Consider the following 27194-nt stretch of genomic DNA (forward strand, 5'->3'; position numbering starts at 1 on the left):
GCCAAATAAATTTAAAAATATTAGTTTTTAGTAGACACGACCCATGTAGTGTTTGAATATGACGTGTACTAAAAAAAAAAAAAAAAAAAAAAAAAGATCTGTGTGTCTGAAACTGAAATCTCAGTGTGCTGTGTCTTTCTTGTTCCTGTTAAATTTTGAGCTCTCTCAGCTAGTGACTGGCAGGCTGGAATCCCCCGCAGTACTCACCCTCAGACAGGCTGGCACACGTCCTGCCCAAGTTCATGCTGGGGCAGAGGTGAGGACCCCACACTGCGCCTGTGCCGAGCACCCTCCCTGCATGCTGGCCCCTCCCCAGGGCTGTACTGGGGGGTCTGGGACCTGGTCTTTCCCCTTCACCGCAGTCCTGAGGGCAGGACAGATGCCCCCTGTACCTGGACGGCCCCGAGGACAGGGAGGGACAGGCCTTTCTGAAACCCTTGGTCAGGCTGCCTGGTAGCCCTTTGATGGAGCTGAAAGACAGCCCTGGGAATGCTCCTTGGGTGCACTTACTGTGTGCCTACTGTATGCCAGACTCCTGAGGTCCTTTTGATACCCAGTTAGCCGAGCTGCAGCTTCCTGGTTCCAGCACTCGGTGTCACAGGTTTTCTAGTTTTAGAGGGGGGTAAACCCCAGGTACCATGAGCCCTGCCCTTGTCCTTGCCAGGCACCATGACAATCGCTCACCCCAGATCACAAGCTCAGCATTGGAAGGAACCAGCAGACAGGCATTGTCAACATGTCCCCTTGGATATTGGGGACCTGGAGACGTGGGGAGGGGATGGAGCTGTCTGAGTCCACCTGACCTCTGAGTCCAGACCCAGGCCCCCTGGCTCCGCCGCCCAGGCACTGACTGCTCTCTCTCCTGTCTGCAGGCAGGGCCTGCCACGTCATGATGCTGCCTCTGAGCACCATCGAGGACAAGGAGACCAAGGAGGCTCAGATCACGCCTCCAGAGAAAGGAGGTGAGACACACGTGGGGTGGAAAGTATAGGCCGGTGGGAGTGGGGAGGGTCTAGGGCAAGGGTGATGAGGAGGGGTTGACCCTGGAGACTGGACCAGTCCCAAGTGTCTCCTCGTGTCTCCTCCTGGGGTGGGGGGCCCTGAGGACACCCAGGATGGAAGTCACTGACATCACCTCATGTCAGTGTGTCTGTCACTCCTCTGCTCAGAGTCTGCAGCCTGCAGCAGCTGTCCTCACCTCTCTGTGCCTCAGTTTCCTCATCTCTAAAGCGGGACAATGATAGTATCCATCTCAGAGAGTCATCATGAACGATCAGTTAAGCTAATACGTGTAAAATAGGAGAGTGCCTAGACGTGGCAAGTACTCAGCACATGTTAGTGTCTGTCACTGGCTTCATGATAAACATACTGAGTGTCTCAAGTATGGCAGCTTCAATAAACCCAACTGCTGTCTCTCTCAAGACTGTGGGCTGTGTGTGAAACTCCCAGGGCTGGGGCAGTGCAGCTTGGTGCAGTTGGGCAGCCAGGGTCCTTTGACCTCGGTGCTCTGTGCCACGTGGCTGGAGAGGGCTCACCCTCCCCCATACACCCAGTCCATATTCGGGGCAAGGTGGGGGATGAGGAGAGGGGAAGACACGCTTCAGTCCTTCAAAGGGCGACTCCTACAAGAAGCCCGGATCACTGTTCCTCACTTGGCCAGAGCAGGTCACGTGGCGACAGCTAGTTGCAAGGGATGCTGGGAACTGTATTCCTTAGCCATCCAGTAGCTTCTGTTACTATAGCAAAGGAGAATGAATAATGTGTCCACCTCTGACTGGGGGTGTTACGTTAATTTGTCCCCAGCACGTGTTGTGATGAACACATGAGTGAATAAATGTATTCTTCAATTCTGTATTTCTCCTCCATGGGCCAGAATCTCCTCTCCTCTGTTTTTTTATGCAGATAATTAGAATGAGGACGTTTTCTTGGGTATTGACCATGCGGTAGGCACCAACCCAGTGTCTTTACACATGTCGATCCCCTTAATGCTCACGACCACGTGGCCAATTCTGTTATTCTGTCTTTTTCTGAGATAAGAGAACAGAGGCACAGAGTTCCTGTCACTTGCTTCAGGTCACAGAGATCATAAGGAGCCAAGCCAGGATTCAAATCCAAGGAGGCTGACTCTAGAGACTGTGCCAACAGGACTTAGCAGTTAAACAAAAACAACAAGCCTCTGTATCAGACTCCTTTGGTGGCAAGCAACAGAAACCCTGATTCAGGGCCTTTGCACTGGCTGTTTCCTCCCCCTGCAGCGCCCTTCCCCCAGGGTTTTTCTGTTGTTGATTCAATCAGCATCTTTTCCAGTTCTTCCTTGCATTCAGGTATTGTTGACTTCACCGCTTATGAGATATAATTTATGACAGTTCTTTGGTGCTGGCTGACTTTAAGATTATCACCAGTTTCCAGCCCTCTGTTACTTGGGAAAGCACCCACTCATTTCTGAGAAGTCAAATGATCACCCATGAGCTTCAGCACTTCAACAATTTGGAAGACTATAGAGCGAGTTTTCTCTTTAAGATAACGCATGCATTTCACAAGAATCCGAAGTCATAACAAGGTGTATTCATTAAAACAAACAAACAAAAAGCCTCTCTCTCTTTCTCTACCTTCTACTTTTGAAGTGTTAATTTTGTGGATATTTATAATCTATTCATCTTGAGAAGTTTCTTTCAAAATTTTGCCTTGAAAGACCAGACTCCAGGGGTACAAGCACATATCCTTCCAACTAATTAAAGGAAAAGCAGGAGAGTCGGTGAGGTGGTGAAACCCCTGGAACTCTTGTGCATTGTTATGGAAGTGTGAATTGGTGCTGCTCTTTAGGAAAGTAAACTGGTGGCTGGCATAACTGCACATATGCATGTCCAACCCCAACAACCCAGTACTTGGGTATATTCTCAGTAGAAATGCGTATTAAGCTAACAGAGGGTGTGTACGAAGATGTTTCACGACACCTCTCACACTGTTGGTGGGAATATAAACTGCTGCCGTCACTCTAGAGAACAGTGTGGAGGTTCCTTACAAACTAAAAATAAAGCTATCGTATGAGCCAGCAATCCCACTCCCAGGCACGTACCTGAAGAAAACTCTACTTGGAAAAGATCCATGCATCCCTATGTTCAGAGCAGCACTGTTTACAACAGCCAAGACATGGAAGAAACCTCAGGGTCCATCAGCAGACGAACGGATGAAGAAGATGTGGTACATATACACAACGGAGTATCACTAAGCCATCAAAAAGAATGAAATGATGCCATTTGCAGCAACATGGATAGACCTAGAGATTATCATACCGAGTGAAGTCAGGCAGAGAAAGACAATTACCTTATGATATAGCTTATAGATGGAAATTCATACAAATGGACTTAGGAAACAGAAACAGACTCGCAGACATAGGAAACACACTTATACTTACTGAAAGGGAAAGGGTTTGGGGAAGGGATAAATTAGGCCTTTGGGATTAGCAGATACAAACTGCTACATACAAAAATACATAAGGTCCTGCTGCATAGTCCAGGGAGCTCTATCTGATATCCTGTAATGAAAACCAATCTGAAAATTCATACATATTTCTAACCGAATCACTTTGCTGTGCACCAGAAACTAATACAACATTGTCGTAAATCCACTATACTTCTATAAAACAAAACCAAAAATTAACTCATATATATACATGTGCTGTCGCTTCGGTAGTGTCTGTTCTTTGCGACCCTATGGACTGCAGCCTACCAGTATATATAGGCTTCCCTCATGTCTCAGACAGCAAAGAATCTGCCTGCAAAACTATAGATTAACTCATATATATAGACTCAGTTCAGTTCAGGCCAGTTGCTCAGTCATGTCCAACTCTTCACGACCCCACGGACTGCAGCACACCAGGCCTCCCTGTCCACCACCAACTCCCAGATTTGACTCAAAGTCACATCCATCCAATTGGTGATGCCACCCAACCATGTCATCCTCTGTCGTCCCGTTCTCCTCCCACCTTCACTCTTTCCCAGCATCAGGGTCTTTTCAAATGAGTCAGTTCTTCACATCAGGTGGCCAAAGTATAGGAGTTCTAGCTTCAGCATCGATGTTTCCAATGAATCTTATGTATGTGTGTGTCTGGTATATATATATATGTGTGTGTGTGTGTAAACTTTACATATATACCTGCATATGTATAAAGAATGTTCCTGACAGGTCCATTCATAACAGGCCCAAAGTGCCAGCTACCCAAATACCTACAGCATTTCTCAGGTTTTGTGCTGGGACTCCATTTGATTAAGTTCTGACGAGAGTCTATCCTGAAGGGTAAGGACCATCTTCAATAAACAGGCCAGGTGGGGTGTGTTACTACAAGTGTGTGCCCATTCCAAAAGACTGTCGCTTGCCACCATCTTGGGGGTTTTGCGAGTGGGCCATTGTGAGCACAAGTGAGTGTGTGGGTGTTTGGGAGAGGGGTCCACGCAAGCCTGGGTGTCACTGTGCATTTGGTGAGTCTGCAGGGCGGGACCTCAGCCCCTAGGCCTCCGCGCCCCACCCCCGGGCATCCAGGCCCTTGTGTCTCTGCAACTCAGGAGTAGAACACAGTTCTTTGCTGGCAAGGCCACGTCCCGTTTCCTGGAAGCCCTGGGCCCCGGCGGGTCCAGGTGGGGGAGTGGAGGGGAGGGACGGGTGTTGGGTACCAGGGGGAACCCCCCCGCCAGGGAGTCAGGGATGCCAGAACGCTAGGCTCACAGAGGTGGTGTGAGGCCAGAATTTCCAGTCCTCCGACCCTGATGACAACAAACTTGTTGCAGGCAATTTTAAGCGCTCGATCTGAGCACCCGTGTGGACTCGGGGTGCGCGGGGTGTCTTGAGCCGCTCCTTCCGCGCTTTTGCCCTGGTGGCTCCCAGGCACGTTTGGAGGACCCCCGCCCCACGCGGGACGCCCCGGTCCAGCACTGCGCCAAGCCCCACCCCACCCAGACTCCGTGCCCCTGGGCACCCGTGCCAAGTCACAGCCGGGTTGGGGGCAGCGGGGGGCAGTCCCGCGCCGCGGCTCTGAAGGGTAGGGGACGGTGCTCAGGGCTGGGGGGCCGAGGGGACCGGGGATGCAGGGGGAGGCGCTTGCAGGCGCAGAGCGAAGGCGAGGGGGCGCCCTGGGAGCGCGTCTGCGGGTGCGGGGTGGTCTCGAGGGGGCGCGGCCCGGCAGCCTGGGAGGGGCCGGCCGGCTGGGCGGGCGCGCGGGAAGGCCCGCGTCTCTCGGCCGGTCTGGCGCGCCGGCCGCCTGGGCTCCGGCGGAGGCCTGCTGCCACCTAGCGGCGGGAGGCGGGGGCCGGGCCCGCGGCGGCCGGCGCGGAGGGGCCCTCGCGGCTGTGTTTTCCCGGCCAGCGGGCAGCGCGGGCTTCAGGCCCGGGGCCACAGCAGGGACTCGGAGACCCCGCGCAGCGGGTGGTGGACGAGGTCTTGCGCCCCTCATCCCCTAAGAACAATACAATTGCCGTGTAGTCGCTCAGTCGTGTGCCACTCTGTGCGACCCCCGTGGACTGCAGCCCCTCAGGCTCCTCTGCCCAGGGGCTCCTCCAGGCAGTCATACTGGAGCGGGTGGCCATGCCCTCCTCCGGGGGATCTTCCCCACCCGGGGACCAAGCCCGCGTCTCTTGCATTAGCCAGCAGGGTCTTTAGCCCCGTGCCACAGGCGAAGCCTGAGTGACACGGACTCAGGAAGAAGTTTTCACTTTTGCAACTAGGTATGAAAGAAGCAGAGGCGGCTCTGACATCCCCCAGGGCGTCGCAGCGGGCGTGGGCGCAGCGCCATACTGTTTCTGTTCCCAAGCCGGGAGGGGGCAGCAAAGGGATTGGCGGCGAAGGAACTGTGGCTGCATTCTAACTCCCGCCGGAGATGTTCCAGGTGCAGTCACCCAAAGCGGGACCCTGAATCCTTGAGCTGAACCCCCTGAGGAGCAGAGAACAGGGTGGCCTGGGAAGCAGAGCGGGTGCAGAACCTACGTCAGGCGTCAGCTGCCACGTGTGTATTTTTAAACAGGGACTAGGGACTCCTGGTTTCAGCAATGCCATCCGCTTCACGGTGGTGTTCAGTGCAGGGTTTCAAGTCACCTAGAGGCACAGCCTCCTGAGATGAATGTGAAGTCACGACTGGGGAAATCCTCGAGGGCCTTCGGAGATGATGTCGCCCTGCTTTCAGGAGGAATGAGGCCCGAGGGGGAGACGAGGGCCTGGGCTCACGTGCTCGCAGGTCTCCCTCCTGCAGGACCTGCGGGTGTCCTCTCCCCAGGGAGTCCGGGGAGGGACTCCTTTCACCAGCCTCCTGGCAGTCTGGGTTTGGTGTGTCCAAGGGAGGGAAAAAGGAACTCATGTTTGCCACCTTTGGGCCAGGTATCTAAATGGCCTTTCTGAGAATGGATTCACGTTATCTGTCTGACTGAGGCCCTTCGCTGTACACCTGGAGCTGATCCACAGCACAGACCTGCACAACAATCCCCAGCCTCCCCAGCCAGCCAATCTCTCCCCAGGGAGAGATTCTTGAATGTCTCAGCCACCAGGGAAGCCAGCAAGTTAGGTACATAGACTGCAAATCCTAGCCCCTCTTTGAGGCACTCACCTTCGGGTGCTTCCCTGTGTCTCACACTAGACAAAACACATGCTAATAAATCTTTGTCGATTTGGCTCTCATTCACCTGTCTTGGCTCAGTTTCTTTCACAGAAGTTGGGGTCTATATACCTAACTTATTTGGGGGAGGGCAGAACACTCCCCTCTCTCTAGACACCAGACAAGTTTTCTGTGGATTCCCAGGCTGCCGACACTTCTGATATATTGGCTACAAGTTTGGGATTCCTCAATTCCCTCAAGTTCTGCTATTCACTAGAGGGGCTCACCGAATTCAGAGAAGCGCCATGCTCACAATGTAATAGTATATATATGAATATATACATTAATAGCAATTTTTATTCATTTGGCTGTGCCCGGTCGAAGTGGCAGAAGGCAAACTCTCAGTGGCAGCACGTGGGATCTAGTTCCCTGAGCAGGGATTGAACCCGGGCCCCCTGCACTGGGAGTGGGGAGGCCCCATCTCGGGACCACCAGAGAAGTCGCTGTGATGCTCCAATGCAGAGATGCACTGCACTTTGTGGTCCTCGGGGTGCCTCCTCTTCCTGCACCTCCAGGAGTGTCTCCAGGGAGGCTCATTCAAGCATTGAGGGTCCCGAGTCTCTCTTAGTGTTTCATTATGGGGGTCCCGGGTCTTTGTTAGCATTTCATTATGGAGGCTTGGTTGATTGAATCGTTTGCGACATGATTGAATTCCATCTCCTGTGCCGCCTTCTCCTTACCGGAGGTCAGGGTGCTGTTTATCGGCCACTCAACAGGGTCGGGAGGAGTCGCACAGGGCTGGGCGACTTCACTTTCACTTTTCACTTTCATACGTTGGAGAAGGAAATGGCAACTCACTCCAGTGTTCTTGCCTGGAGTATCCCAGTGTCGGCGGAGCCTGGTGGGCTGCCATCTATGGGGTCGCACAGAGTCAGAAACAACTGAAGTGACTTAGCAGCAGCACGAACATTCTCAATCCCTATTCTCACGGCCCTTCAGATGTGCTTTGTGTTTGTGTACGTGCTCGGGCTCATACATGTTCAAAGATATGCACTAGACGATCACACTGTACAAAAGCATATGCTGCATAGCTCTCAGCCCACTGGGTCTCAGCTGGGAGTCGTTGTCTGTCCCAGGAGGGTGCCTGGCAGCATTTGATCACAGTTTCAGGACAGGGGATCCGTGGGTAAGAGGCAGAAGATGCTGTTTCCAGCAACCTGGGATGCCCAGGCCGTCCCCCCAGTCACCCAGGCCCCCGTGAACAACGCTCTGCACTTAAGGAGGCCTCCAGTAGACTGAGTGGGATGCGTTCTACAATTCACTTGAACATTCAGCTTTTCTATGGATTTGGGTATTTATTAGATCATCAGTTCAGTTCAGTCGCTCAGTCATATCCGACTTTTTGTTACCGCCAGGCACTTCAGGCCTCCCTGTCCATCACGAAGTCCCAAAGTTTACTCAAACTCTTCTCCATTGAGTCGGTGATGCCATCACACCATTGCATCCTCTGTCATCCCCTTCTCCTCCTGCCTTCAATCTTTCCCAGCATCAGGATCTTTTCAAATGTGTCAGCTCTTCCCATCAGCTGGCCAGAGAATTGGAGTTTCAGGTTCAACATCCATCCTTCCAATCAACATTCAGAACTGATTTCCTTTAGGATGGACTGGCTGGACCTCCTTGCAGACCAAGGGACTCTCAAGAGTCATCTCCAACACCATAGTTCAAAAGCATCAATTCTTTGGTGCTCAGTTTTCTTCATAGTCCAACTTTCACATCCATACATGAATACTGGAAAAACCACAGCCTTGACTAGACGGACCTTTGTTGGCAAACAATGTCTCTGCTTTTTAATATGCTGTCTAGGTTGGTCATCACTTTTATTCCAAGGAGTAAGCGTCTTTTTATTTCATGGCTGCAGTCAGCATCTGCAGTGATTTTGCAGCCCCCCAAAATAAAGTCTGACACTGTTTCCACTATTTCCCCAACTATTACCCATGAAGTGATGGGACCGGATGCCATGATCTTTGTTTTCTGAATGTTGAGCTTTAGGCCAACTTTTTACTCTCCTCTTTCATTTTCATCAAGAGGCTCTTTAGTTCTTCTTCACATTCTGCCATACGGGTGGTGTCATCTGCATATGTGAGGTCATCGACATTTCTCCCAGAAATCTTGATTCCAGCTTGTACTTCATCCAGCCCGGCATTCCTAATGATGTACTCTTAGTAGATCTTAGGTATACTAATTTTAAATAGACAGCATAATAAATTATGCAAAGCATAAAATATACACATACAATAAGAGTTGTACACAGTACAATGGAATATTAGCCATTAAAAAGAATGAAATAATGCCATTTGCAGCAACATGTGTGGACCTAGAGACTATCATACCGAATGAAGTAAATCAGACAGAGAAGGAGAAATATCATATGGCATCCCTCATATGTGGAACCTAAAATGAAATGATATAAATGAAGTTACTAGATGTCCATCAGCAGACGAATGGATAAGGAAGCTGTGGTACATATACACAATGGAATATTACTCAGCCATTAAAAAAATACATTTGAACCGGTTCTACTGAGATGGATGAAACTGGAGCCCATTATACAGAGTGAAGTAAGCCAGAAAGAAAAACAACAATACAGTATACTAATGCATATATATGGAATCTGAAAGATGGTAACGATAACCCTATATGCGGGACAGAATGAGAGACACAGATGCATGGAACAATTTTATGGACTCTGAGGGAGAAGGTGAGGGTGGGACGTTCTGGGAGAATGGCATTGAGACATGTGTATTGTCATATGTGAAACAGAGCACCATTCCATGTTCGATGCATGTGACAAGGGCTCGGGGCCGGGGCAGTGGGATGATCCAGAGGGATGGGAGGGGGAGGGAGGTGGGTGGGGGGTTCGGGAAGGGGAACACATGTAAACCCATGGCTGATTCTTGTCAATGTATGGCAAAAACTATTACAATATTGTAAAGTAATTAGCCCCCAAGTAAAATAAATAAATTTATAAAAAAAAAAAAATAAATGAAGTTACAACACAGAAAGACTCTCAGACTTAGAGAAGAAACTTATGCTGTGTTCTTATGGATAAACTTATGGATAACCAACAAAGTCCTACTGTATAGCACAGGAAACTTTGCTCAATGTTACGTGGCAGCCTGGATGGGAGGGGAATTTGGGGGAGAATGGATAAATATATACATATGGCTGAGTTCCTTCGTGGTTTACCTGAAACTATCACAACATTGTTAATTGGCTATACCTCAATATAAAACAAAAAGGTTTTTTTTTTTTTTAAGTTGTATAAAGATATGATGACTGAGTGAAATATTTGCATGGGAGCAAGAACAACGGGGGTGATATCATGTTCAGGGGGATGATTTTCCCTTTTGTCTTAATAATAGTTTCTTTCAGCAAATAAGAATCAAGATTAAAATGTGCATAAATTGCTTTTATATGATTACATATTGTGACATCTTAAATATGTATGAGTATATAATCCCTTTATCTACTTTCGCTGCTCTGATTTTAACATAAGGAGTTAGAAAACCTTTTAAGACAATGTAACCTCCTACTTATGTTCTCTTAAGAGGTGCCACTAATAAATCGAACATGAAGTTTTTAACTTTTTATTTTATATTGGAGTATAGCAAGTTAACAATGCCGTGATAGTTCCAGGCGGACAGCAAAGGGACTCAGCCACAGATACACATGTATCCATTCTCCCCCAAACTCCCCTCACATCCAGGCTGCCACTGAACACTGAGCAGAGTTCCCTGTGCTCTACAGCAGATCCTTGTTGGTTCTCCATTTTAAATACAGCCGTGTGTACGTGTCTGTCCCACACCCCCTGATCATCCCTTCCCTGCATCCTTCCCCTCAGCAACCATAAGCTGAACATACAGCGTTTCAACACTTGACTCTGTGTCCTGCCCCTGGCAGGCACCCTGGACAAGACACCCACACATAAGAAAATATTTGTGAGTTACCTTCAGCCTAGAAAATAAGAACAAGGGAGAAAAACAAGATCCAGAACAAGACATGAATTTCCAAGAAGTTGACGTGCACTTAAGGTATGTGTGTGACTTAAGAGCTGGGAGTCTCCTGACCTCTGGATGTTTCATGTGGATTCTGAGAAAAAATGTCTGCTTCTTTAATTAGATGGAAATGCACACAACCACAGAGAGCTTTGCATCAAGTCTGACATTTAGTGCATGACTCCCTGGGACCCTCCAAGCTGGGTTGTTGACCTATTTTTCCTCTGGACCCCAAGCTGTGTTAATTCCTCGATGACTTCTAATCAGGAATCAGTGATCCCTGTTGGAAATGCCCTTGTTGCTTCCCCCTTACCTCCATTCCTCCCTCAACCACCTTTATTTCTTACTTTTTGGGTTGCTGTTGTTGTTCGTCACCAAGTCACATCCAGTTCTTCGCTACCGCACGGACTGCAGCACGCCAGGCTTCTCTCTCCTTCACCATCTCCCGAAGTTAGCGCAAACCCATGTCCATTGAGTTGGTGATGCCACCCAACCATCTCATCCTCTGCCGCCTCCTTCTTCTCTTGCCTTCAGTCTTTCCCAGCATCAGGGTCTTTCCCAAGGAGTCCACTCTTCGCATGAGGTGGCCAAAGTATTGGAGCTTCAGCTGCAATGTCAGTCCTTCCAATCAATATTCAGAGTTGATTTCCTTTAGGATTGACCACTTTGATCTCCTTGCAGTCTAAGGGACTCTCAAGAGTCTTCTAATAGAATTGTAGCCAGCATATATAAACTGCCTGTGTGGATCTCAGACACCACTTTAATCATTTGACATGTGATGGGGTTCAGGATACCTCACTCCAAAATATGGCACCTGGCATATTGAAGGTGAAGCAGTTTGAGAAAACAGCAGAAGGAAGAGGTTCACTCTCTTCCCCTTCCCCCTTCTTCCATGAAACAAGCCATAATCCCCTCATGGGAGAGGTACCCTCCCTATAGCAGGAGCAAAGGAGCATTCTTATCTCCAAAGGGTGAGGAACACTTCCAAGAGGAAGCCTAACACACAGGCCTTGCTAAGTTTCTGCCAGCTTATTACACTCACCACTTATTCCTTAACCGATCATATTCTTCCACAACTGTCCACACCTCATCAAACCTAGTTTGAAATACTCAGGTCTGTTTCTTTAGGTCTTCATTTCCTTAGGAAGGCTCCTCTGTCACTCAAAGCATATTAAAATAAGTTGTAAGCTTGTCTCCTCTTAATCTGTCTTTGCTGATTCATTTTCAGACCCACACAGCGACCCTCAGCACGTGGAAATAAAGATTTTCCACCTATACATACTTTGATTCTTACATTTAATAACTTGCTTTCCTTTTATTGTAGAAGGACAAACTGAGGCTCAGGGAGCTTGAATGACCTCCAAATTGTAGGTTTTCAGATAAAATGCATAGAAGGGCACTTCTGGGGAATCCCCCACACCAGGGGTTTGTGAGCTGCACGTGGATACCTAAAATGTCATCACCAAATCTCAGGTCATAGGTTTTCTCTTAAGTTCTCTTCCTGGAGTTTTCTAGTTTTGGTTTTACATTTGGGTGTGTGATCCATTTTGAGTTAATTTTTGTCACAGGTATAAGGCCAGTGTCAAGAATATTAACCATTATGCCATCATCATCATAATCAACATCACAATGCATAACATAATTATTGCACGTTTCACCGTACTTTCCCTACATATCTCGAGGCCCTGATAAATGTTCTTTAGTTAAATACAAACGGCTCCTCAACACAGGAAAACATATTCTACCTTGCTCATGAAAACTTTCTCAAACCTAGTTTTGGAAAAACTGAAAAAGCATCCTATAACACTGAGAATGCTGGTTTGCTCACACAGGCTGGTGGGGGTCTGATATGCAAGCGTCTATGGAAGGCAGTTTAGAAATCTTTGTAAAAATGACACACACATTTGCTTTGTGGCTCAACAATTCCACTCAACAATTCCACACACCAGCAGAACTGCTGAAGCTCCTAGTTGTGCACAGAATACTGGAAGCAAAGGGCTGAAAACAACGCAACCACCCAGTAGTCAGAAATGGGTTAAGTAAATCAAGTCACAACAACAGTACAACAGAATTCAAATAGCTGATCAAAAACACTAGGCATATTCTCTTTGTACTGATATAAAAAGGTCTCCAAGATAGGAAAAAATGAAGGCATAGAACAATGGGTACTGTCTGCCACTTTTTGTATAAAAAAAAGTAGGAAATGAGACTATGAGTATTTTTGCAAACTAAAAATATTTCTACTGTATTTGTACAAACAAATAGTTACATATAATATGAATCTGTGTGGCATCATGATATATGTGTTATAGTTGACTCTTTGAGACCCCCATGGACTCAACAGTCCATGAAATTCTCCAGGTAAGAATACTGGAGTGGATAGCCGTTCCCATCTCCAGGGGAGCATCCCTACCCAGGGATCGAACCCTGGTCTGCCTGCATTGCCGGTGGTTTTTTACCAGCTGAGCCACAAGGGAATCCCAAGAACACTGGAGTGGGTAGCCTATCCCTCCTCCAGTGGATCTTCCCGACCCAGGAATCGAACCAGCGTCTCCTGCATTGCAGGCGGATTCTTTACCAACTGAGCTTCCAGGGAAGCCTTATATTACTATCAAGGAAGTACTAGTATCACTTAAGTACACATTTTAAGCTACAGCATATACCACATTGTGTCACATTATAGGTTGTGTTACATCGTCACATTTCTTATTTAGAAAATATATTTTATATTTTAAAATATTTATATCTATTACAGATAAATATCTACTGAATTTATAGTATAGATATTTATAATATGTATCAATGATAATCACATGTATGTGTGTATAATGCACATATGTATATACGCACATATCTCTATTTACATATACATAAAGACACTGTGGAAGGACACTGAAATCATGTTCACACTTTCATAATTATTCAGTATAATTATTCATACATATTCAAATAATTGCACCGGTCACCTGAGTGTTCCGTGGTTTTATAGCATGAGAATTTGGTTGGTGGCACACACAAAGTGAGAAGGCTTTTCACTGCATACTGTTAATTTTGAAACCGTTTTAAACCACGTGCTAACTACTGCCAAAACTCGTAAAGCATCTAAAGGAAGTAGTCCTCCGGCCCCTCCCAGCCCTCTCTAGGCCGCGTGGTCCTCGCGGGCCCGCCCAGCGGAGCCGGCCAAAAGCGGCCTGCGTTTTCTGCGCGGCGCTTTCTGCACCGGCCGTCCCACAGGGCGCATGCGCAGACCGCTGGAAGCGCCTGCCTGGCGGGTTTGCGCTGCAAGAGCGAGGTGCAGAGGTTCCGTCAGGCGAGGGTGTCCGTCTGCGAGGTGAGCGCGCGGCGTCCAGGGCCCGGACGCGAGGGAGAGGCCCTGGGGGTGAGGGCCCGGCTCGCGGGCAAGGAGGCGCGGGCGTCCTCTCAGGGACGCCGGAGCAGACGCTCCTCTTCGCGGGGAAGTCGACGGAAAGGGAGGCGCGAAGTAGCGGCCCTGAGGGGAAGGGGTGCGGGAGGCCGCGCGGGCCAAGTCAGCTCTGAGGAGGACGCCGCGGCCTCCCTGTTGCTCACGCCCCGGCTTCCTGTCAATTCTTCCCCAGCCGGAAGGCCTTCCACCCGCCCTCCTCCTCCCGCGTTGCACCTTCCTCCCCGTCCCAGGACCCCACAGCCCCTCCCTTTTTAGGGCCTCTTCGCTCTCACCCCCAAGAACGCGTTCCTTGGTCCCTGAGGACCCTCTCCGTCGTCCTCTCGGACCCCTGCCCTCCCCTTCGAGGACCCCACGGGCCTTCCCCTTCAGACACACCTGTTGGCCTCCTCAAGGACTCCCGCCCTAGAAAACCCTCTTTCCCCCTCGAGGACCCCTCCCTTCCCTTCCCGTCCCCCCCCCGTTTGGAGGATCCCCCCAGTTTACCCCCTCAGAGACCCCCTGCCTTCCCCTCAGAACACCCTCCTTCCTCCATAAGGACCTCCACCCTCCCCTTCGACGATGCCCCTCAGCCCTCTTCTTCTAGGACCCCACTCTCGCTGTCCCCCACCAGAACCACCCTTCTTCGCCTTTGAAGACCCCCCGTTCCTCTGCAGACCCCCTGTCCCCTCCCCCCAGCCTTCCCCACATTCAAACTCCCCCTTTTTCTTAGGACCCCTCCTCTCCCCTCAACACAGTGCCCTCAGCCTTGGCCCTGCCATTATCCCTCCCCTCTGTCCTGCTCCTGCCTCTCTCCGAGCTCCACCCCCTTTATGTCAGAGGCGCTCCTTCCTTCAGCTCCCCCTTTACCTCCTGTCCCACCTTCCTCTGTGTTTTCCCCCTGGCTCTGGCCCACCTCTCCTCTCCCAGCCCTTACCCTCCCTCAGCCTTCCTGTGGTCCCCCACTTCTGCCCTGGCCCTGGTCCCTCCTTCCTGCCCCTCTTGCCTCAGACCTCCTCCCTCCATCACACCTCTCCTCTCTATATCCTTTCGCTCAGTCCTGGCCCCCTTCCTCTCCTTAGTTCTGCCTCTCCTTTCTGCTCCTCTGCCTCAGTCCCACCCCTTCTCTCTGGGCGCCTACTCCCTGGACACCTCTCCTAGCCCAGACTGGTTCTTCCTCTTTACCTTGCCCCCCTCCTCCTCCTCTGGTCCAGCTCTGCATTCTGCCTGGCCTTGCTTTCCTCCTTTCCCCATTCCTCAGCACTTCTCTTTTGGTGGCTCCCTTCAGTCCCTGCTTCCTCCTCCCACAGCCTCAGCTCACCTGGAATCTCCTGGCCTCCACTCCCTTCTCCCAGCACTCATCCCCATTTCTCTGAACTTTCTTCCCTACTCTGAAATCAAGGAACCCACCACCACTCATGGTTTTAGGGACTCTTTGGCTTTTTTTTCCCCCAAGTATTTAACATTAGCTGCTTTTATGCCTACTTTTCCCTCTCTGGGCGAGGAGAAGGGATTGTGACTCTCTGCTCTAGCTTGGGACTTGGCTAGCCTAGAGAATCAGGCTGCCAGGATTTCACAGTCATTTCTGCTACTCCTTTCTCATAATCTTACGCTGCAGCCTATAGAGATAGAAATTCAGTGGGGGTATCATACATGCAAAAAAAGGAAGTAATAGCAAATTTTAAATTCATGGTAGGCGGAAAAGTGTTAAGAAAAAATTACAGTCTTCTCATTTGTTATCCCGGGACACGACTTAGCGACTTCACTTTCACTTTTCCCTTTCATGCACTGGAGAAGTCAGTGGAAACCCACTCCAGTATTCTTGCCTGGAGAATCCTGTGGACAGGGGAGCCTGGTGGGCTGCCGTCTATGGGGTCGCATAGAGTCGGACACGACTGAAGCGACTTGGCAGCAGCAGCAGCATCATATGTTATCCCAGACTAACTTCTAGTTCGAGAGTTAAAATGTTTAAATAAAGAAATAAGAAAATATATTCGAATATTTAAGTGATCTCTGCCTTTTTTACAGATTTGTATGATATCTTTATATGTTTTGCATAGGGATCCAGTCCTTTGTAGGATGAATGTATTGTAATGATCTTTCCTCATTTTGTATGAACTCATTTTTAAAAGGATCTTCTTAGGTGGTTCATCAATTTGTTCAGTTCGTTATGGTTTGGGCTTCAAGTCTCTTCCCTTCAGTAAGGGAACCCTTCAGTGCCATTTCTGAGATTTTTCTAGCCTGTGTCTGTGGATCTTCTCGACCTGACACTGACTGAGGCAACAACCGTTCTGTAGATGTGCAAATCTGTGTGAATATTCATTTAGGCATTTGTGTGAAATGAGCTAACTTCCTTTGATTCACATAACCTCTACTGTCCAGTTAAACTCTGCAAGCCATTTGTGAGTCTCTCTGTGTAATTTCTGCAGATCCGAAGGTTTCTGACTCTCTTCTTCATCTGATAAGACTCAGCCCACCATCTTCCACAACAGTGTGCTTTGAAGCAGCCTGCCTTTTAGAGTATCTCCATCCTTTGAAGGGTCAAGCTGTAAAAATGCTCCACGTGAAAGAGGTTTTGGATATCTCGAGGAATCCCCAGCTTGTTCATCTACGTGATCAAGAAAAAAATCCAGAAACCACCCCAAAAACAAACCCAGAGGCTCCAAGAGTTTCTCATCAAAACTTTAGGTCTTTTCAGTCCCTGTTGGTTACAGGACCTCCCCAAGCTGTGAGCCAAATCCAGGATCTCTGCTGGCGATGGCTGCAGCCAAAGATCCGCACCATGGAGCAGATGATGGAGTCAAAACAAATACACAGTCAAAGAAAAAAAAAAAAAGAGGGCATGCAGTATGGGAGATATGAGGCCTGAAATTTAAATTCTGCCAAAATTTGACTGGTCTCTTAGAAACTCAAAGTTAACTAGATTGGAACTAAGGGCATCTCACTGATGATAGAAGAAAGCCATTCACTCCTAATAGCCCTTTGAATGAAACTGATACTAAAAGCAAAGCATTGTGTGTGTGTGTATATATATATATATATATATATACATATATATACACATATATAAAAATAGACAAGGGGAGAAAGGCAAGGGCACAAGACGGGGAAGTGGACCAGTGGGATGGGTTGATTACATTGAAAAATATAAAGAAGTAAATTTGAAATAAACATGAGGGTCATGTATGGCTGAATGGTGATGTATCAAGGATTATGATTAGTCCAGTTTTGTGCACCTGCATTCATTAAAAGGATTTTGAAGATGCTAATAGTAAACATGTTGGACACTTAAAATGTACTACATTCTAAATATTTTATAACAGTGCTTTACTTCTCTTAGTAGTTCTTGAGATAGGTATTACCCTCCTTCCACAAATGAGAAGACAGAGGCACAGGGAGGTTGAATAACTTAACCTGTGAACATGTTAGTCGTTCAGTCGAGTCTGACTTTTGACCCCATGGACTGTAGCCTGCCAGGCTCCTTGCCAGTGGAATTCTCCATGCAAAAAGACTGGAGTGGGTTGTCATTTCTTTCTCCAAGGGATTCTGTCTGAGCCACCAGGGAAGCCCAACTTGCCTGTGGTCCACAATTATTAATAGTAATTGGCAGTCAGGATTCAGACCTCCGTGGCTGGCTCCAGAGTCTGTCATCTTATTAATCGTGGCTGTTAATACCACCTCCAGTGGACATAGGGCATATGGTCCCAGAGAATTTTTAAACTTGGTCAAAGGCAGAGCCTTTGATGGAGCTCAAATTCAAGAGAAGGGAAAGAGCTTGCTAGGGTATGAGAAAGAATCTATAGAATAGTGAAAGGTACTCTTGGAAAGAGACCACAAACAAGGAAGGACTTCAGGTTTCCTGAGGGAAGGTGGTGGTTGTCTTCTAGATCCCTGAGTGAAAAAGATGTAGTAATAAGAGTTGTGGTCTTTTTTTTTTAATACCTGCTTTGTGCTCCACATATGTAATGTTTAACCCTTACAGGCGCCCATAGAACTAGAGATGATTGTAATTTTTATGTTACAATTGAGAAACTGAAGTTCTCTGGTGACTAAATGGTTGGTGAAACTAGGCCCATTGATAGAAATAAAGAGGGAACTTTTGCTTTATTTGGAAGGCACTGAAAATCCATGGAAGCATTTAGAGGTGAGAGATAACCAAACCTCTTTTCTGCAATTGCCACACTGAGCTGAGAAATGATTTTTTTGGTCTTTCTCTTGTCATAGGAAGTGCTGCTTCTGCCCATGGTAGGTTAGGGGTTGGCAGGCTACTCTCTGTGTCTGTGGGTGCTGCCAGACTGGACTCAACTCTGTGGTTATTCCTTCTCCCTTCTAGGGTTCTCTGCTCCAAACTGTGTCCTTGCAGAAGAGAGAAACACAAAACACCACCAAAAGAAGGACACAAAGATGTCTGACAGGAAGCCATTTGTTAGATCTCAGGTGAGTCAGGTTTTCTTCTGACTTAGTTCTGTAGTGTGAGGAGCTCCCCTTTCTGATTTCTAGACCTCCTGTATCTAATTAAACATCCTCATTTCCTTAAAGTCTTTACATAAACTTTACGTAACTGAGCCTTTCCCTGGCTTCTGTATCAGAATTTTCTTCTGACTCTTTGTATTTGCTTTCCTGCTTTTTCTCACACTTATTGCCACCACCACATACCACATCTTTAATATTTTCTCTCTTCCTATCTCTTGAATTAATTTGTCATTGTTTATTATTTCATTTTCTCTCCACTTTTGACTTAGTCAAAGCAACCCTCGTGTGATTTGTACTATTATTATGCTCCTTTTTGTATAAGAAATAACTGTTGTGAATTTTTAAAAATTTGCTCCTTCATGTTCTTGTTAAATCATGTTTTGAAACCTAGAAGAAGCTAACATGCTGCACTTCCTTTAGAAAAAAATTCACGGGTGGGGGGAAGCGTTTGACAATTAGGAAAAGAAAGTGTTTAAAAATGCTCCTTGAGGAAGAGCTAAGGGGAAAAGGGTTGAGAAACGTTGTTCTAGATGATCTGTTCCTGAGACTAGCCCTCTGTCCCTGCAGTGTCCGTGTCTAGGATCCCAAGTGAAGATGCCCACAGAGAAGACTGAGGTAATAAAAGAGAATTTGTAAGTGGGTATATTGTGACAAACTGGGGGGCATCTGCCCCATCTAAGGGGCAGCTATGTTTCAGCATCAGCTGATGGCGCCATGTGAGAATGTGGACCCTGATCCCTAGATCTTCTGATTTTTTAAAGTGAAGTCAAAAAATCCAGCTAATAATATGAATTATACTAATATTTTGGTGTTGGCAACTAACAAATTTTGAAGAAAGAATAAAGAACACATGTGGGCCAAATAAACCCCTCTATAAAAGCTGGGCAGTCAGTACATGCTCTCTAGTTCATTGATCTGCATAATGTTTCCGTGAAAACACAAAAGATGTATATTAGTAAAATGGGTATCATGGTCTTCGGTAGTCTTCCAATACCTGCTTTTTACATCCAGCTTTCTGTTACCAAGAATGTTGGATGTAATTGTAATTAATTAGTTCGTATTACTGGATTTTTCTGAGGTGTGATTATGTGTGTGTTACTCGCCCAGTGATCATGGCATCTGATGCCATCACGTCATGGCAAATAGATGGGAAAAGAGTGGAAACAGTGGCTGACTTTATTTTTTGGGGCTCCCAATTAACGGCAGATGGTGATTGCAGCCGTGAAATTAAAATACATTTACTCTTTGGAAGGAAGGTTATGACCAACCTAGACAGCGTATTGAAAAGCAGAGATGTTCCTTTGTCAACAAAGGTCCATCTAGTCAAGGCTATAGTTTCTCCAGTAGTCATGTATGGATGTGAGAGTTGACTGTAAAGAAAGCCAAGTGCCGAAGAATGGATGTTTTTGAACTGTGGTGTTGGAGAAGACTCTTGAGAGTCCCTTGGACGGCAGGGAGATCCATCCAGTCCATCCTAAAGGAGATCAGTCCTGGGTGTTGACTGGGAGGATTGGTGTTGAGGCTGAAACCCCAGTCCTTTGGCCACCTGATGCAAAGAGCTGACACACTGGAAAAGACCCTGTTTCTGGGGAAGATTGAGGGCAGGAGGAGAAGGGGATGACAGAGGATGAGATGGCTGGGTGGCACCACCAACTCCATGGACATGAGTTTGGGTAAACTCCGGGAGCTGGTGATGGACGGGGAGGCCTGGTGTGCTGCAGTTCATGGGGTCGTAAAGAGTTGGACACGACTGAGTGACTGATCTGAAGTGAACTGAACTGAGTGACTCAGTTGTGTCTGATTCTTTGCAACCTCAGGGACTGTAGCCTGACAGTCTCCTATGCCCATGGAATTCTCTAGGCGAGAATACTAGAGTGGGTTGCCATTCATTATACCATAGGATCTTCTTGACTGAGGGATTGAACCTGGGTCTCCTGCATTGCAGGCAGATTCTTTACCATCTGAGCCACCAGGGGAGCCCCAATATCATCATACATTTATCTCTTCTACCATAAATGAGTGTTTGGGTCTTGTCTAGATTTTGGAGGTTAGAAGACAGTACACATGAGCAGATATACCTAGGAATAGGTACATTTCTGGACCCAAAAGTGGTTTACCCATTTACATTTCCCTGGTGGCTCAGACGATGAAGCATCTGCCTGCAACGCGGGAGACCTGGGTTCAATCCTTGGATCGAGAAGATCCCCTGGAGAAGGAAATGGCGACCCACTCCAGTACTCTTGTCTGGCAAATTCCATGGACGGGGGAGCCTGGTAGGCTGCAGTCCACGGGATCGCAAAGAGTCACACACAACTGAGCTCACACACAACTAAGCAACTTCACTTTTAGCATCTTTTAAGAGGTCTCAAAAGCCCACATTCTAAGATTTTCGTTGGTGGCTCAGTCAGTAAAGAATCTGCCTGCAGTGCAGGAGATGGAGGTTCAATCCTTGGTCAGAAAGATCCCCTGGAAAAGGAATGGGAACCCGCTGTGTAGTATTCTTGACTTGGAAATCCCATGGACAAAAGAGCTTGGCTACAGTGGATGGGTCTCAAAATTTTGAGTCAGGCACGACTGAGCAACTACACCACCACCACCACCAACAGTCCCCATTCTAGACAGTATTTGGTATTGTCAAACTTCTTAATTTTTGTCAGTTGAATGGTTATAAAGTCATACTGTGTCATTTTGAAATGCATTTTCTCATTATAATAAGATTGTCTATCTCTGCATATTTATGCACTGTTTGTGTTTTGTGGATGAGTCACTGAGGCTTAACCTAGCCACACTGACCGAGCTATAAGAGAGAACCAGAACGTAAACCCAACTGTCTCTTTTTCCTGAGACTGGGGTATACTGCTCAACTTTTATTTGCATTTTTCTCTCTTTATTAAGGAACTTAAAAGGATCTTTCTCCTCCCACACAGATCTCTAGAAATTCGCAGCAGGAGCTGTCTTAGAAATAGTCCCACTTCTCTCAGACTTCAAGACAAAAGAAAGATATGCTTATTTTTTCTCTTTCTTTTCTATGTTTTAAATTATGAAAATATGATAACACATTTACAGGAGGCTTGGGGAGTTCACAACAAAGTTCCATATAATTCCACTATGTGGTGGTTGGTGGTTTAGTCGCTAAGTCATGTCCAGTTCTTGTGACTGCATGGACTGTAGCCTGCCAGGCTCCTCTGACCAGGCAAGAATACTGGAGTGGGTTGCCATTTGCTTCTCCAGGGGTCTTCCCGACCCAGGAATCAAACCTGAGTCTCCTGCATTGCAGGGAGATTCTTTACCAACTGAGCTATGAGGGAACTATGAGGGAAATCCTACTATAAATTACAATTAATGTTTAAGTAGATAAATTAAGGTTTTTAGTTGGACTTTCAATATCAAACTCAAAATTAATAGAATGAATAAAAGTAGAAGTCTGTGGTAGATCTGAAAGCAGTACGAACAAATTCAACATACTTCAGATTTATATAGTTTTGACACAACAAGAGAATCCAAATTCTGTTCAAGTTCCCATAGACTATAAACTAGGAGACCCTGGAACATATCCAGGGAGATAAAGTGCAAAAATGTCATGGCCTGAAGGTATTGAAATCATATACAGTCTGTTCTCGTATCACTGTGGAATTATGTTAGAAGTTAATACCAAAAGATGTTGGAAAATAACCCACATATTTTCAAGTGCAGTGTGACGTTTCCCAAGAGAGATCTTTGACTTAGCCATCGAAAGCCTCTATAAAGTTAGAAGACTGAAAGAAACAAGAGGGTGATTGCAGAGAAGAAAACATTTTAATGAGAAAGACTTAAAGGAAAGAAACCCTTGTAGGTCCCTGAAACCTTTGGATTAGAGTCTTTCTGCTTGTCTGAATGTGTGCTTCATGGTCAGTCCCCTCTTATCAGATACCTTTCCCCCTCTTTGGGATAATTCCGGATTTCAATCATTTAGGAGTATATCTGGTATTTCAGGAATTGGTAACTTTCAAGGATGTGGCTGTGGACTTCAGTCCAGAGGAATTACCCTACCTCAGTGCTTCTCAGAGGAAGCTCTACCGGGAGGTGATGCTGGAAAATTACAGGAACCTGGTCTCCCTCGGTAAGCTGTGATGACCAAAATTGTTTCCAGACATTGGCATATGTCCCTAGTGGCAGAATCTTTGGAAACAGGCTTTATTTTTCTTGTGTGTAAATTTGCACTTGCCTGTTATCTCAGAGCCTTTAGAAACCAGGCTGGGAGTTCCTGAGGGTACAAGACAGAACCCCCATGTTATAAGTCTCCTTCTTCAACAGGGTACCAGTTCCCTAAACCTGACATTATCTCACAGCTGGAAGAGGAGGAGTCACGTGCTAGGGAGGAAGACGGGAGTGCAGTGACATGTCCAGGTGAGCAGTGAGACCGGGATCTTGGGGAGACAACCCTGCTTAGTGAGCAGGGGCTGGGAGCTGGTCCTCAGAGCCCACTCAGCTTAGGCAGAGGGCCGGTAGGTGCTTTCACCTTAGGGGCTCGTGTGGCCACGCCAGATCATGCTCACTCAGTACTTCTTTTATCTCCTCTCTGAAGCTCATCTCTTCCTCTCCTGCTCAGCTCCAGGGAGGCCAGTTTCCCTATCCTCTAATGTTCAAGCCCCTGCATTCATTTGTGCCTTTCCCCTGACAGCTAGAAATCAGAGGTCTTTCCTCTGTCACTGAGACAAGCGAAAACCTTGGTGTGATACCACTGCTCTTTCCAGCCCTCAGGGAGTTGACATTATAAAGCACACATCAGGTTCTTACCACTCCCAAAAGAAAATCCAGACTTCTAGCAAAACATTTAAATCCGTCCCAGTCTGGCCCAAAAGTCACATCCAGCTTCATCTCTCATAGGTACTCCTAGTAGAACCCTATATTGCTGCTCCGCAGGACTGTGTACTTCCATAGTCAGTGTCTGCTCAGAATAAGATTGCCGCCCATTTCACTGCTTTCTGAGCCCTAATGCCTTCCCCTGCCTGATCTTTTTCCATTCCCAGATGAAATTCCCCAAACTCTCCTTTTGTACATTTATAGCCTGATTAGAGTCTTTGTACAGACTTACGAACATCCAGGTGGATGATGCTTTGCTCGGAATCAGCGTTTAGTAAATGTTGAATTGAATGGGTAAAACGAGAGATTGGGAGCCAAGAAAAGAGTTGGAATTGTGTTGCTTTATTCTGAGTGAGAAGGTGTTGACCGGTGTACTCCAGTGTTTTCCCCAATAGTCCTACAGAATTATGATAATCGGGGTTCTTTACAAAAAAAAAAAAAACCAAAAGTGTTGCCTAACAAGATCAGTTCGAGAAATGCTACCTCTTACATTTCCCTTCTTTGACATTTGAGATGCTGCTTAAGGGATCTGAAGAGTCCTACAAGAGTGAAAGCTGACTTGCATCGTACGGTATCTCCCGGATTGACCTGACAGTAGAATCCCTTTATGGCCACAGTTGTATTAGTTCCTCCAAAGTGCAGTGATGTACCAAGCATGGTCTGGAAGTTGCAGCCAAACCCCAGTCCCCCCTCTTTCTCTGGTTTCCTTCTCATTCTCTTGTCAGTGCCTCTGGCATCTTTGTCAATGTTCAGTCCTCCTAGATGGTCTTTGCTGCCTCACCCTCACCTATCCTTGCTTACTGTCTTCTTTATCCTTCTCCCATTCTCTCCTTAGGTTCCTGGAAAACTCTCAAACCTCTGTACTAACGCGTCTGTAATGATTGGTCTCTTTCTTCTGTTTCTACTATAATGATGTTTTTCTCTGAGTAAAAAATAGTAGAGGACCTTTTACATTTCTTTTAGGTTGTGAGGACCAATCTGAAACCAAAGATCTAACTCCAGAGCAAAGCCTGCCTGTAGAGAAATCATCCTCGGGGGCAAGAATAGAGGATTTGGAGGCAGGTGACTCCTTGTGTGCCCACACGAGAGAGTCTTGTGCTGATGTTCTGCTGGAGTCGCACCAGGTCAAGCCGGCAGAAGTTTTGAGTCCCACAAATATGAGTGACCCCAAGACCCTCACTCAGGAAGGAAGCCACGAGGGTGATCAACTAGAGAAAAGCTCAGAACTTAAGAAACCATCGGAGAGTCTGCTAGGAAATGGTCCCCGGGAGCACACTACTCTTGGAGTCTGCACCAGGTCCTGCCTGGCCCACAACTCGTTTTTCCTCCAAGAGAACAAACACTATAGATGTGAATTTTGTGGGAGAGACTTCAGTACCCGAGGAGGCCGGGAGAAGCACCAGCAAATCCACACGGGGAAGAAGCCCTTTGTATGTAAACGGTGTGGGGAGGCCTTCTACCTCATGCCACACCTCAGCAGGCATCAGAAGACTCACTGGGATGGGAAGTCCTTGACCCAGCGTGCAGATGTCTACGGCCGCATGAGCGTTCAGAGGGAGGACTGCCATGAGCGTCTCGAGTGTGGCAAAGCTTTCATCCAGGCTGTGCATCGTCTCCAGCATCTCAAAGCCCACGAAGCAGCAAGAGCCCTTCCACGTGAGTTACCCCGAGACAAGATGTATTTGATTCGATATAAGCGGCAGCACGACTACGTTGGAAAAAGAGCCCGTCAGTGTTGCGACTGTGGCAGAAGGTTCCGTCAAAGTTCACGCCTCATCCAGCACTACAGGATTCACGCTCAGGAGAGGCCTTACCAGTGCCAGCTGTGTGGGAAGTGTTTCAGCCGATCCTCCTGCCTCACTCAACATTACCAACTCCATTCTCAAGAGAAGCCCCTGGAGTGCCATTACTGTTGAAACACGTCCAGTCAGAACATTCTCAACCTCTTAGGCTTTCTCCTGGAGAGAGACCCTTGGAGCGCTCTGAATGAAAGAAGGTCTTGCACCAGCCCTCCCACCTTGTTAACAACTTGAAAACGTGTTATGGTGTAGTCAGAAAACAGCAAGTGGTTGCAAGGGGATAGAACAGTCTTTTTGCAGACGGACAGTCAGCACGTGTGCCAGTCACTGAAGCAGAAAACCTTACAGGGTATTTTTGTCACATGGGAAAGAAGCCGATAGATTTTGTCCTTCTCTGGTGGTGTCCATAGAACAGAGAACCTCGATTTTGACATCCCGACAAAAAATGTGTGACTGGCAGGTGTGCTCCAGACAGGAACTCTGTTGCCTGAATTTTTACAGAAGTATTGACCTACAATATCTTTACCACATGGGATTTATCAGCAAAGGGCATTGTAAAAAGGTGTGTGAGGTGTACCTATGGTGATAATCCACAAAGCTGAAGTAATTGGTAATGTACTTACATAGACGTTCATAAATTTGAAAACATCGCCATGTGTTTTATTTGATCTCTTAAGGAATGCTGCACTGCACCTGTGTTGAGGATATTTATTTCATATGTACAGATAGAGCAAACTTGAAACTCCAGGTTGTCATTTGATTTCACCTGGGTTGTAAGTGATGGGGCAAAAACAGAACCCCAGCTTGGTTTGGTTCGATTGTTTGGTTTTTGAGAGTCCCTGAGATACTTATTTTAAATCTTGATGCTCAACCCAGGTTTGTTTTCTTCCTGCCACATTCTCTCTGAAGAAAAGTAACATCTGTACTGACCGAAGCCACCTTTCTTTTTAGTAATTTCAATGTTATTTCATGTTAAATCAGATGGGGACACTTGTGGTATTAGGGGGTCAAAAAGATTTTTAAAGTGAAATTCTCATAGCCATTTCTCTTACAATTTAGGATTAGATGAATTTTGGGGACACTGATCAGGGAAGAATATTTTTGCTAAACACTTTCTTATAATTGGTCTTGTAGATCGTGAATCTGCTACTGATCAAGTAGAATTTTTTGTAGTTTTATATTTGAGGGCTTGGGGTTTTGTATTTTTGAAAAAAGAAGGAGTATTTGAAAACGGTTTCTGTTGTTGGACTCGGGCATCATCAGCACAGCCATCTTCACCTAAAGTCCTATTTCTGTGCTGAGCAGACCTCACTCAAAAGTATGAGCCACGAATTGCACTAAAAATCTCTTTCATGCCATAGTGTTCTAATGTAAAGGTTTTGCATCACTGACTGGAATGATGGTCAGATGCAAACACACCTGGGAACCAGGTGACCTAGTGTCTCAGAATCTGACTCCTGGCCTGGCAGGGTGGGTTGTGTCTGTTGTTATTCACTGCCGTGCTTTTTCTCATCCTGCCGTTTCTGACCTATGATGTGTGGCTCCAAAGTCATGAACTTAAAAACCAACATGAGTCATTAGGGCCTGCACCAGCCAAATGAGCACTTGATCCACATGAGCGCTCACTACACAGCCCCTCATCCTTGTTTCCCAAGTTCCTGGTGGAACAGCCCTCACTGACTGGCCCTGTTTCCTCCCATGGACCACCCTCCCACCCACTGTACATTTGTTTCTGATCCTGCCACCACTACCTGAAGGGAAGATAATGTCAGTATGGCTTATTGTTGATGTTGTTAATTAACCTTCATTTGTTTCTCTTGGTGATTAATAAATATCTCTCAGGAGAAACTTTCAGGAGAGCTTCCAATTTCTCCTCCAACTTTCACCTACTGAATTCTAGAATCTAGCAAGTGGGTTTTACCTACAGCCGTTTTTACTCTGTCATACTGGTGATTTTTTCACTTTTCTCATCCCTTCTGCATTTAGTAATTAGAATTCTGTGAGGAAAAGTTGCTCCCCTAGATTTTTATTCAGTAATTTATTTATAT

At 46.8% G+C, this 27194-nt stretch overlaps 1 protein-coding gene across 1 annotated transcript; it reads left to right on the forward strand.

Annotated features, from left to right (window-relative positions):
- The first annotated feature begins 889 nt into the window (after positions 1-889).
- On the forward strand, positions 890-25796 carry LOC145537676 (zinc finger imprinted 2-like). Its single transcript, XM_081568529.1, has 8 exons — positions 890-962; positions 1450-1570; positions 13776-13963; positions 18366-18469; positions 19073-19120; positions 22478-22604; positions 22799-22891; positions 24311-25796. Exons 1-8 carry the CDS (start codon positions 890-892, stop codon positions 25261-25263), a joined length of 1707 nt encoding a protein of 568 aa, XP_081424655.1. The 3' UTR covers positions 25264-25796.
- The last annotated feature ends 1398 nt before the right edge of the window (positions 25797-27194 follow it).

Source organism: Giraffa tippelskirchi, chromosome Y (genome assembly GCF_054371585.1).
Source record: "Giraffa tippelskirchi isolate mGirTip1 chromosome Y, T2T-mGirTip1v1.2.pri, whole genome shotgun sequence".
Lineage (NCBI taxonomy): Eukaryota > Metazoa > Chordata > Mammalia > Artiodactyla > Giraffidae > Giraffa > Giraffa tippelskirchi.

What these genes read in the sequence shown, in the direction of transcription:
- LOC145537676 (XM_081568529.1), top strand. Translation starts at nt 890, where the DNA reads ATGATGCTGCCTCTGAGCACCATCGAGGACAAGGAGACCAAGGAGGCT. An exon ending in CACGCCTCCAGAGAAAGGAG is followed by an intron (nt 963 to 1,449) that starts GTGAGACACACG and finishes TGAAACTCCCAG; the next exon opens with GGCTGGGGCAGTGCAGCTTG. An exon ending in AGCCATTTGTTAGATCTCAG is followed by an intron (nt 18,470 to 19,072) that starts GTGAGTCAGGTT and finishes CTGTCCCTGCAG; the next exon opens with TGTCCGTGTCTAGGATCCCA.